The sequence below is a fragment of the Hyla sarda genome, chromosome 6 (genome assembly GCF_029499605.1).
Source record: "Hyla sarda isolate aHylSar1 chromosome 6, aHylSar1.hap1, whole genome shotgun sequence".
Lineage (NCBI taxonomy): Eukaryota > Metazoa > Chordata > Amphibia > Anura > Hylidae > Hyla > Hyla sarda.
The window spans coordinates 113,884,597-113,897,259 of NC_079194.1; the positions used below are offsets into that span (position 1 = coordinate 113,884,597).

The window sequence follows — 12,663 nt, forward strand, 5'->3', positions numbered from 1 at the left end:
GGATACTGGCCTAAAAGGAAACAGAAATATAATACACGGAACACTAGTCTGGTTTTGTATTATTCCTGTTTTTTATCTTGATCTGTTTCTCAAACTCCATAACATGAAGAAATAAGGGTCAGACTCTAAACAGGAACACTAAAGACAGAGCACGGGTACAAGCAAGACTCACAATGTGAACGCAGACTAAGATAACAATGTTAAAGCAGAACGGACATACATAATTCTAAAAACCGACAGATGTACTAAAAACCAAGCAGACTAAAATCTATCATAATAGGTATATAACCATAGTTAAAACTCAGACAAACAAACATAGCAAAAGTAAAACTATTACCACCAGCCAGAGTACCAGCAGATCGGGTTACAAAACCACACCCAAGTTCTCATTGGCTAATAGCATTAACTATTCTCTAGCCAGGGTGAATAGCACAGAAAAGAATTCAGGCACAATCCTAGTGTCTGAATAGACCCCAAAACTGAAAAATACAAAAATGGACATTACACTTACTCAATTGCGTCAGACATGAAATAAAAAAGTTACGGCTGTCGGAAAATGATAACACAAAAAAGAGAATAAAAGAATTTTGCTCAGAAAAAGAACATAAAAAGCTATACAAAATGGGTATCGCCACAATTGTACTGACCCACAGGATAAACATAACATCACTTTTACCTCACAGTGAACAGCACAAAAAAAATTTAAATGCCAGAAATTTTGCAGTTTTTCACAATATTTTACACAAAAAGTGCTGCAAAAATGCACCACTTATATAAATTACAATATGTCACGACAAAACAATCTCATAATCGCTTGCTCACAAAAAGCTTTCTAAAGTTATTGCCATTTAAAGGGGTAATCCTGTGCAAAACATCTTATCCCCTGCAATAGCCGGTGTGGCACCCCGGTCATCCATGCATGGAGCGAAACCTGCTCCATGCTAGGTGACTGGCAACTACAGCCGCCGCACCCCCTCCATTCAGGTCTATGGGAGGAGGCGTGACAGCTAGTATGTAGCCGTCACGCCTCCTCCAATAGACCTGAATGGAGTGGGTGCGGCAGCTGTAGTTGCCAGTCATCTGGCATGGAACAGATTTCGCTCCGTGCACGGATGACCGGGGTGCCATGCCAGTAAGTAGCCGTCACGCCTCCTCCCGTAGACATGAATGGAGGAAGCATGGCATGGCATGACGAATACGGGAGCTCCACGTTTTCGTGTTCTGGACGCCACTGCTGCCGGCCAGGAGATCGCAGAGGACCCCAGCAGCAGGACCCCTGCGATCTAACATCTTATCCCCTATACTTTTGATAGGGGATAAGATGTTTTGCTCCAAAGTACCCCTTTAAAGAGACACATGTCAAATAAATTTTTTTTTTTTTAAAAAGAGCTTGGTAATTAAGGTAAAAAAAATGGGTCCATCCTTAAGGGGTTAATGATCGTACATTTCCATATGCGACACCAAATATGTTTGTTTTTATTTGTTTTAATTATTTTTAAAATGGGAAAAGGGGAGTGATTTTATATTTTGTATTTGGGGGGGCGGGGGCTTTTTCACATTTATTAAACCTTTTTTGTTTAAGTCCCCATAGGGGACTATTTATAGCAATCTATTGATTGCTATTACTGTTCAGTGCTTTACACGGGCATAGCACTGATCAGTGATGTCAGATATCTAATTGTATGGTCTGCCAGAAGTGGCCCTGGAGCAGATGAGCGGTGCCCAGAGTTGGACTGACCATCGGGCACATCAGGAATTTGCCGGTCCGGGACTCATATAACTATAAGCGTATCTTACAGATGCGCCTATAGTTAAGGGGTATTCTGGCTTTATACATCTTATCCCTTAGCCAAAGGCTTGGGGATAAGATGTATGATCGCAGGCATCCCACCACTGGGGACCCCAGCAATCTCGGTGCAGCCCCCGGCATTACTTTGGATGAGGGATAAGATGAAAAAAGCTGGAATTCCCCTTTAATTGTAGCGCTCGGCTCAATGACAGAGTGAAGAACCATTGGCATAATACATAGACATACAAATCTATGAGAAATGATATAATCTAGCCATTTAGGTGTCTAAGAATAAGAAAGCTAAAAAGAATTCTGATTAGTTCATACAATGCAGATGAAAACTTTATTGTACAATGAATTTTCATAATAAATCTCCAGCACAACATATAGACTTTCCTAAAGTTACAAAGAAGACATTAAATATAAACATCTTTCTACACGAAATTCACTTTATCCATTATTTCATTTTTATGCTAAAATCTCAGTTGTCAAATATTCCTCAAAGCTTCTTAAGATAATTACAAGGAATATTTAATGCACTTATCTTTTGACTGTAATCATCATATCAGTGCTCCGAGCCAACAAAAGCATTAAATATACATTGGATAGAATTCAAAGAAATGGAAACTGCATACAGTATAGTGATCTATAACACTGTAAAGGCCATGACCTTATACATGTACATTCACAGCAAAGCTGAGAATGGAGCCCCGCTCTACCATAATCCCCTCCAGCAGCAAGTACATAAAATACAAAAGTTATAAACCTTCCATTTAAAGGAAACCTGTCACATTGTAAATGCAGCCAAATGTGCAGGCAGAATATTACTGAGCAGGAGGAGCAGAGCAGATTGATATATAGTTTTATAGGAAAAGATTAATCATTTAATGATCTAAATCTTTGCTCATTCTTTGCTTAGGGTCTATTCACACGTACAGTATTCTGCGCAGATTTGATGTGTAGATATGATGTACAGGATTTTAAGATGTGTAAGCTGAGCATCAAATCTGCGCAGAATACTGTACATGTGAATAGACCTTTCAGAGTCCAGTGGGAGGTCCTACTTATTGATTGAAAACCTTCCCTGTATAATTTTACGTAATAGCCATTAATTAGGACTGCCCACCGGACCCTTAAGTCCAGAATGAGCAAATATATTGATCAATAAAGTTTAAATGAATCTTTTTCTACAAAGCTACTTATCAACCTGTTCAGCTCCTCCTGCTCTATAACATGCTGGCCACAGATTGGATTGCATTTTCATGGTGCCAGGTTCCATTTACAGTATTCTGAGTTAATACTGGGAGGAAGACCATTTCTTTTTTCATTTTATAATCAGATTAAATCCACTTTAATAGCCCGAACATAGTAAGCCATGTGACTTAGCAGGACTTAAAAGCATAAATAAAAGCATATTTGCAAGAAGTGGCTTACTAGGTGTTTATGTCCAAGCCAAGTGCACCATGGTATATGTCGGTATCCCTTCTTTGATAAGATGCTTATGTTTATTTGAACTACATTAATGTAGGGTGAACCTAACAAGTCGGGACTGCCCAAAGTAGAAAATTCCATACCTTGGCCTTCACACTATCCCAAGTATGTAGAAACATAAATCTGATCCCATGTAAAAATTTATTTTGGGATAAGTTACTATCATTATATGGCATGTGCCATACACAATGCAAACAAAACATGATGGTGATGGGGTTAATGGGGAAATCTCTGGGGCAGTGGTGTAGCTATAGAGGTCGCAACGGTCGCCATGGCGACTGGGCCCCTTAGCCAGGGGGACCCGCATGATGGCCGGCCGCCATCATAAGTACTTATGTTATTGTCCTGGTGGGACATTCTTCAAGTCCAAGTGCGGCCGCTGCTGCAAAATGTTCCCATACTGCAGCAGTGGAGTCAAGATGAGGGCCCGGGGCCCGCTCCGAACATATCCCGGAATGGGCGGGGACAGCGCAGAGGAATCATCACGCCCTGGCCCCGACTGTCCCGCCCTTGCTTTGCCGCATTGTGAGTGGAGATGAGGAGGAGGGGCGGGGCACGCACGAGGCCCGTCCAGGAAGCTCTGCCCGAAGCCGTCCGCCTATCCTATACTGCCGATGTGTCTCACCTCACACCAACACTTCATCCAGGTGAAGGCTTCCCTGATCAGCCAGCGGTGCCCGCGTCCGGTATGACCCTGCCTTAGACGCTGCGCGCTGTAAATGCACGGCGCTAGGGTGTCCTTGCCGCAAAGTGACATGCAGTGTTTCCCAACCAAGGTGCCTCCAGCTGTTCTAAAACTACAACTCTCAGCATGTCCAGACATCCTTTGGCTGTCTGGGCATGCTGAGAGTTGTAGTTTTGCAACAGCTGGAGGCACCCTGGTTTGGAAACACTGCATTATTGTATATGTACCACAAATTAATTTATAGAAAAAAAATTTAAGTTATGGAAACTCACAATTAAAAGATTTATGATAAAACATCTTGTATGGATTAAAGTATTATTCCCATAAAGCAGTGGTCTCCAAACTGTGGCCCTCCAGCTATTGCAAAACTACAACTATCAGCATGCCCAGACAGCTTTTGGCTGTCTAGCCTGTCTGGGCATGCTGGGAGTTGTAGTTTTGCAACAGCTGAAGGTTTACAGTTTGGAGACCAATGTCATGAAGTGATAATGCATCAAGTGTAAAGCCCAGTGACGTAGTAGCTATAGATATCGCAACAGTTGCTATTGCGACAAGTCCTCTAGTTAATTCAAGCGAGGGTGTCTCATGATGACGGATATCAGCGATCATGCTGATGTCCGCCATTTACTCTATAGATGCCATGATTAATGCTGATCATGGCATCTATAGTGAGGATTGAGGTGCGGGTTTGGGTGGGCTCATCACAGCGGGATGTGTATTATGGATGTGTGTATGGGGGCGGTAGTGGGATGTGCATATGTATGATGGTTGTGTGTGTATGAATGATTGATAGATTTGTGGATGGATGGAGTAGTGGCAGTATTATATTCAGAGGGTACGGTGTGTGGCAGTATTATATTCAGAGGGTACAGTGTGTGGCAGTATTATATTCAGAGGGTACAGTGTGTGGCAGTATTATATTCAGAGGGTACAGTGTGGGACAGTATTATATTCAGGGGTACAGTGTGGGACAGTATTATATTCAGAGGGTACAGTATGTGGCAGTATTATATTCAGAGGGTACAGTGTGTGGTAGTATTATATTCAGAGGGATCAGTGTGTGACAATATTATATTCAGAGGATACAGTGTGTGGTAGTATTATATTCAGAGGGTGAAGTGTGTGTCAGTATTATATTCAGAGGGTGCAGTGTGTGTCAGTATTATATTTAGAGGGTGCAGTGTGTGACAGTATTATATTCAGAGGGTACAGTGTGTGGTAGGATTATATTTAGAGGGTACAGTGTGTGGCAGTATTATATTCAGAGGGTACAGTGTGGGACAGTATTATATTCAGGGGTACAGTGTGGGACAGTATTATATTCAGAGGGTGCAGTATGTGGCAGTATTATATTCAGAGGGTGCAGTGTGTGGCAGTATTATATTCAGAGGGTGCAGTGTGTGGCAGTATTATATTCATAGGGTACAGTGTGTGGCAGTATGATATTCAGAGGGGACAGTGTGTGGCAGTATTATATTCAGAGGGTGCAGTGTGTGGCAGTATTATATTCAGAGGGTACAGTGTGTGGCAGTATTATATTCAGAGGGTACAGTGTGGGACAGTATTATATTCAGGGGTACAGTGTGGGACAGTATTATATTCAGAGGGTACAGTATGTGGCAATATTATATTCAGAGGGTACAGTGTGTGGTAGTATTATATTCAGAGGGATCAGTGTGTGACAGTATTATATTCAGAGGATACAGTGTGTGGTAGTATTATATTCAGAGGGAACAGTGTGTGGCAGTATTATTTTCAGAGGATACAGTGTGTGGTAGTATATTCAGAGGGTACAGTGTGTGGTAGTATTATATTCAGAGGGTACAGTGTGTGGTAGTATTATATTCAGAGGGGGAAGTGTGTGTCAGTATTATATTCAGAGGGTGCAGTGTGTGTCAGTATTATATTTAGAGGGTGCAGTGTGTGACAGTATTATATTCAGAGGGTACAGTGTGTGGTAGGATTATATTTAGAGGGTACAGTGTGTGGCAGTATTATATTCAGAGGATACAGTGTGGGACAGTATTATATTCAGGGGTACAGTGTGGGACAGTATTATATTCAGAGGGTGCAGTATGTGGCAGTATTATATTCAGAGGGTGCAGTGTGTGGCAGTATTATATTAAGAGGGTGCAGTGTGTGGCAGTATTATATTCATAGGGTACAGTGTGTGGCAGTATGATATTCAGAGGGGACAGTGTGTGGCAGTATTATATTCAGAGGGTGCAGTGTGTGGCAGTATTATATTCAGAGGGTGCAGTGTGTGGCAGTATTATATTCAGAGGGTGCAGTGTGTGGCAGTATTATATTCAGAGGGTGCAGTGTGTGGCAGGATTATATTCAGAGGGTGCAGTGTGTGTCAGGATTATATTCAGAGGGTGCAGTGTGTGGCAGGATTATTTTCAGGTGCAGTGTGTGAAAAGGTTCTAATTATTATTGTCTTCATATAGAGGATGAGGATCTGTTGACAAAGTGGGGAACCAATGATGTCCGGGTGCCAGAAAATGTAGCAGAAGTAGTTCTGGTGTCTGGACCAGATGAATAAGAACGGGAAAGACTACAGTGAAGAACGCACTCAGGTCAAGGATATCATTGTGTATTCTCCTGACTGTCCCATTGCTGCTGAATTCACTTGTATGTTCTGCAGGGATGATGGGTGAAACGTTACCCCAATCTGAGGCTCTAAAGGTGTTACAAAACTACAACTCCCATAATGCCTGAGGCTCTCCAGACATGATGGGAGTTGTAGCTTTCCAACAGCCGGAGAGCCACTTGAACTGAGGTGATCACTGGGGGGTCAGCAGTAGGACCCCCACCAAAAAAATGGTCTTCTTAAATTGGTCCCAGTCAGGCCCTGTCTGTGATTCACTAATATCATTGTATATTATTTTGGCTGTGTTCCATCAGTGCTGTAGTCACTAATATCTTTGTGTGGTTGGGGAAGGCGGTCATTCGAGGTTGGGGGTCGTCGGGGGGTGGGGGCCCAGGAATTTTTTTTGCACCAGGGCCCTGTGGTTTCAAGCTATGCCCCTACTCTGGGGGTTTAGGGATTGAATGGTAATTGCTATAATGTTATAGCATATCCTGGCATATGACATTAGATGATCACTGGGGACAGCCTATGAGAACCTTGGTGAACTTTAGAATGAAGAAACCCTGGTTCTCCTGTATAGCTGTGCTCTGTCCATCTGCCATGTAAGGTGCTTACATGGGCTCATCACTTCTCCATGTCCTCCCTGTCACCATAGATTTTACCAGGAAGCTGAACGTAACTGCCTTCTGTTCTCTGGCTGCTGAAGGAGAAATGTATCCATATCAATGTGCAGCTACACAATATATATCTGACTCAGCTGGGTCCACCAGAGTAAGAGCTAATGTATTGAATGGCTTTTCCAAGCCGAGTAACTTGGTCTCAGTGCATGTAATGCAAGCCTCCATATTTCCCCAACCCTTTGTAAATAAATAAACCAAACTAGTGTTGGAAGAAATGGCCAAAGGCCTTTTGTTGGAGAAATAAACAATTTTATTAAACAAAATATTAAATAAATATTAACCAATAGTAAACATAAATATAACTATTAAACTTCAGCCATAAAATAAACTGTCCACCCAGGTTGCCTGGGCGACCACACACCAATAAAAGACCGATGACAGGGAGGGAGGGATGGGGGATAATCTTCTTGTCTTGATCCGAAGATGCTGTCAGAGGTCCCAGAGGAGGGGAATATATATCCCCAGCTTCCCGCTTCCACAGAATCCCGCAAATACGAAATTATAAATAAAACACAAATTTGCCCAGATACACCCGGCCCATAAGCAAATAACCCCAGCAACAGCTGGATAAAAAACGCTGCCCAGAGACAGGTGGCCAAACCTGCCCAGCAACTGACCTAACATATAAAAGTAAATAATTATCCCTTAACTGACCGGAAAATGGAGGCGCATTACATGTGGGCCCTCCATTAACCCTTCTGGCCCTTTGGCATGTAATGCAAGCCTCCATATTTCCCCAACCCTTTGTAAATAAATAAACCAAACCATTGTTGGAAGAAATGGCCAAGGGCCTTTTATTGGGGAAATAAACAATTTTATTAAAAGTAAGTAAATAATAAACATTAAACGAAATATTAAATAAATATTAACCAATAGTAAATATAACTATTAAACTTCAGCCATTAAATAAACTGTCCACCCAGGTTGCCTGAGCGACCAAACCCCAAAAGCATGGCTACTAAAAGCCATGGCCCTTTCTAACAGATTTTGTAGTCCCAAATTAAAAATGTCCAGACCAATTTCTGTTAAGTGGACCCTGTCTCGCCTATAAAGGCCCACCAAAAACCCTTCCAGGTCACAATGGCGATATGAAAATCCCCCAAAACTAGACAAAAATCTACCAATACCCCTATTTAGTCTGCGGCGGATACGCTCTATAAAGAAAAACCTGCGTTCCGCCCATACTAATCTGGGAATAATTTCAGAGAAACAAAGTCTGCAGGAGGGGAAATGCTATAAAAAAAAAAACATTTAAATACCTGAAACAAAGTTGAAGTGTTACCCCGATCAATGTCATTACCTCCCAAGTGTATCACCAAAATATCCGGTGAAGGCCAAACATCCGACTGTGAAATGCACAGCTCCAGAAGACCCGCTAGGCATAATCCACGAACTCCCAACCAAAAAACTGATGCTTTAGCCAGATCGATGCCTAGATTAGGTGTGTAAGGCCTAGAGAGCCCAATAAATAAAAGACTGCCCAATCACCCAGATGATGGTCGGCATGGCTTCTGTAAAATAAATCAAGAATAAATTAAAAATTGAGGTCTGACATACAACTTAAAACGGTCTGACTCCCACCTCCCTAATACTTTAATGTTGTCATCCAAAAGGCCAGCCACAGAGGCTTCCGTGGCAGCGCTATTCCGGAAGGAATGTGTGCCTAAGGACACACCCTGTAAACCCAAAACAGCCTTGCATTTGTTAAAAATATAGCGGAATTGAAAAGTGGTAACCGGAGAACTATCTACATGTATAAAAAAATAAACCAGAAACACAAGGACGGATAGACAGATAACTGGACACCTGAGACACCGGACATAAAGGAGCACCAGGAAGAGGATTCAGGTGAAGACGGCGCCCCTTACCAAGGCGGTCCGTCTTGGAAAAACGAACATAAACACACACACCGGAGGGAGACCATTGCACATCAGACAGACAAGGGGGGAACAGATTGTTTGTTAGCTGCAGTGAACTCACCTACACGAAAAGCACAGAAAAACGCAACAACAAAAGTAGTTTGAAACAGACAAACCTCAAAAGGATCTCTACAAACTGAAACACAAGCTGAACAAAAACGCACTAAAAGAGAAAAAACAATAGGCCTTCTATTATCCTTCTTAACCCTAGACAAACAATACCCCTTTAACCCCTTAAGGACCGAGGGTTTTTCCGTTTTTGCATTTTCGTTTTTTCCTCCTTACCTTTAAAAAATCATGGCTAAAACAGACAAAATGGGGTACAGCGCTCCATGGTGCATTAAAAGATAAACCTGTGAGGTGTATAGAATATGAATTCAACGCTCACCTATAGGGGTTGTGTTTCCACATACACAACAATGGTGAGCGCGTATAGTGGTGGTGTCCGCAGCCGGCCGGTCAGGTATAGAGATTAAACGGATATCTTCGAAGAGGAACACCGGTCTCAGTGTGGTGCTGGACACAGATGGTAGGAGTGGATAAAAGCAAGGTAGTTTATTCTCCCATCATGCAACGCGTTTCACTGCAACAGCAGTTGTGCGTGATAAGCAAAACCAGGGGCCAGTGGGCAATTACGGCAGCATTAGGTCGACTCACAGCCTCCTTCCAGGTACCGTGATCAATGCCGCGCGCTATTAGCCACGGGTCCCGGCCGTTGTTAGAGGCCGTGGCCCCGCGTTATAGATCGGGAGCGGACACGTGACGTACCGGTACGTCATGTGTCCTTAAGGGGTTAACAATTGCTTCACCTGAAAAAGAGAAGTCACTGGGCGCAAACCTAACCACCGCTGGAAGAAAGAAACACCTGCCAAACCATTACAAATAGCAGAATGAGACCAACCCTTTTTAAAACAAAAACACAAGAATTCAACACCAATCCCAGAATCTGCAGCAAAAGACATAGTATGTTTTGATAGACAAAATTCCTGCCACAAAGACCAAGATTTACAATACTTTGACCATGTAGAAGGAGCCACTGAAGACCTCAGCACATCAGCTACTAAGACAGGACAAGATCCCATAGAATGCAGGGGCAGGGGAGGCCTTCCTTGTCCGCACCAGGCACCAACTGGAAAAACCTGCAAAACTGACCACGGGAAAGGGAATCAGCAATGACATTCGATGTACCCCTAGCATACTTAGCCTTTATCCACACATTTAATTTTAAACACACTAGCACTAGGTGGTGCAACAACTTAACTACAGGTTCTGACTTGGAAGAAAGACAATTTAAAGCATAAGCTACTCCCTTATTGTCAGTATTAACAATCACCCTCCTATTACTAAAATAGTCCCCCCAAATTACCAAGGCTACCACCACAGGAAAAAGTTCAAGTAAAACAATATTACTAGTGAAACCCGCCTCAACCCAAGAGAGAGGCCAAGGCTCAGCACTCCAGTGGCCCTGAAAGAAAACACCATAACCCATAGAACCAGAAGCATCAGATAAAAACCTCAAACAGTCAAGATCACAAAATTCCTCCTGCCAAATAGAACACCCAACCGTATATGGCAGCGAGGGGATTTGACCCCCCTGCTTGCCATATATAAACGTTTAGAAAAAACCCACCCCATAGGGATAACCTTTGCTGCAAAATTAAACATTCCTAACAGACTATGTAAGGCTGGGTTCACACTACGTTTTGTCCCATACGGGAGCGCATACGGCAGGGGGGAGCTAAAACCTCGCGCTCCCGTATGTGACCGTATGCACTCCCGTATGCCATTCACTTCAATGAGCCGACCGGAGTGAAACGTTCGGTCCGGTCGGCTCATTTTTGCGCCGTATGCGCTTTTACAACCGGACCTAAAACCGTGGTCAACCACGGTTTTAGGTCCGGTTGTAAAAGCGCATACGGCGCAAAAATGAGCCGACCGGACCGAACGTTTCACTCCGGTCGGCTCATTGAAGTGAATGGCATACGGGAGCACATACGGTTACATACGGGAGCGCGAGCTTTTAGCTCCCTCCTGCCGTATGCGCTCCCGTATGGGACAAAACGTAGTGTGAACCCACCCTAACTCTTTCAATGTAACCTTCTGTTTACCTAACATAACCCGAATTAAAGATAACATACCTTCAACTTTGGCTATAGGAATTCTAAACTGCATAATATTGGAATCAACAGAAATACCTAAAAAAATCTAGAGAACAACAGGGATGAACAGTTTTTTCTACAGCTAAGGGGACACCAAAATAACCTGCAAAAGACACAAAACAATCCATCAATGACTGACAAACATCCGTACCTTGTGGACCTACAAAACAAAAAGTCATCTAAATAGTGCACCAATGTGTCATGACCAGAGGAAAAAGAAACCACCCAATGTAAAAAAAAACAAGAAAGACTCAAAATACGCACAGGACAGGGAAAAACCCAAAGGTAAACATTTATCAAAGTAAAACATATTATCAAATTGAAAACCAATGGAATTATAACCAGACTCACAAACAGGGAATAACCTAAATGCAGATTTGATGTTCACCTTAGCCATTACTAGTGTTGAGCGGCATAGGCCATATTCGAATTCGCGAATATTCGCGAATATATGGACGAATATTCGTCATATTCGCGAATATTTGCATATTCGTAATGTTCTCTTTTTATTTTCGCATATGCGAATATGCGCGTGTGCGAAAATTAACATATGCGAAAATTTGCATATACAAAAATTAACATAAGCTAAAATTCGCATATGCGAAACTTATCATATGCAAATATTCGCATATGCGAAAAATCGCACACCAGTCTCACACAGTAGTATTAGAGCCTTCTTACACCACATAAGCTGGAAGCAGAGAGGGATGATCACTGTGATGTGTACTGTGAAAAAAAAAAAAAAAAAAAAAATGAATATTCGTAATTACGAATATATAGCGCTATATTCGCGAATATTCGCGAATATGCGATATTCGCGAATAAAATTCGAATTGCGAATATTCGCGAGCAACACTAGCCATTACTGCACCCTGACCGCAGCGGCGCAGCAATGACAAGGCAGAGTCAAATGAGGAATAAACCACAGACACATTAAAGGGGTATTCCAGGAAAAAAACTTTTTTATATATATCAACTGGCTCCAGAAATTTAAACAGATTTGTAAATTACTTCTATTAAAAAATCTTAATCCTTTCAGTACTTATGAGCTTCTGAAGTTAAGGTTGTTCTTTTCTGTCTAAGTGCTCTCTGATGACACCTGCCTCGGGAAACGCCCAGTTTAGAAGAGGTTTGCTATGGGGATTTGCTTCTAAACTGGGCATTTCCCGAGACAGGTGTCATCAGAGAGGACTTAGACAGAAAAGAACAACCTTAACTTCAGAAGCTCATAAGTACTGAAAGGATTAAGATTTTTTAATAGAAGTAATTTACTAATCTGTTTAACTTTCTGGAGCCAGTTGATATATAAAAAAAAGTTTTTTCCTGGATAACCCCTTTAACCCCTTG

The 12,663-nt window shown here is 42.3% G+C and overlaps 1 protein-coding gene across 1 annotated transcript in view; it reads left to right on the forward strand.

The window, feature by feature from the left end:
- Nucleotides 1–3,462: 3,462 nt before the first annotated feature.
- Nucleotides 3,463–12,663, forward strand: part of C6H3orf84 (chromosome 6 C3orf84 homolog) — a 112,602-nt gene continuing 103,401 nt past the window's right edge. The window contains exon 1 of the mRNA XM_056524742.1: nt 3,463–3,927. Within this exon, the coding sequence (XP_056380717.1) occupies nt 3,895–3,927 (33 nt within the window). The 5' untranslated portion in view covers nt 3,463–3,894. The remainder of the gene's footprint in view (nt 3,928–12,663) is intronic.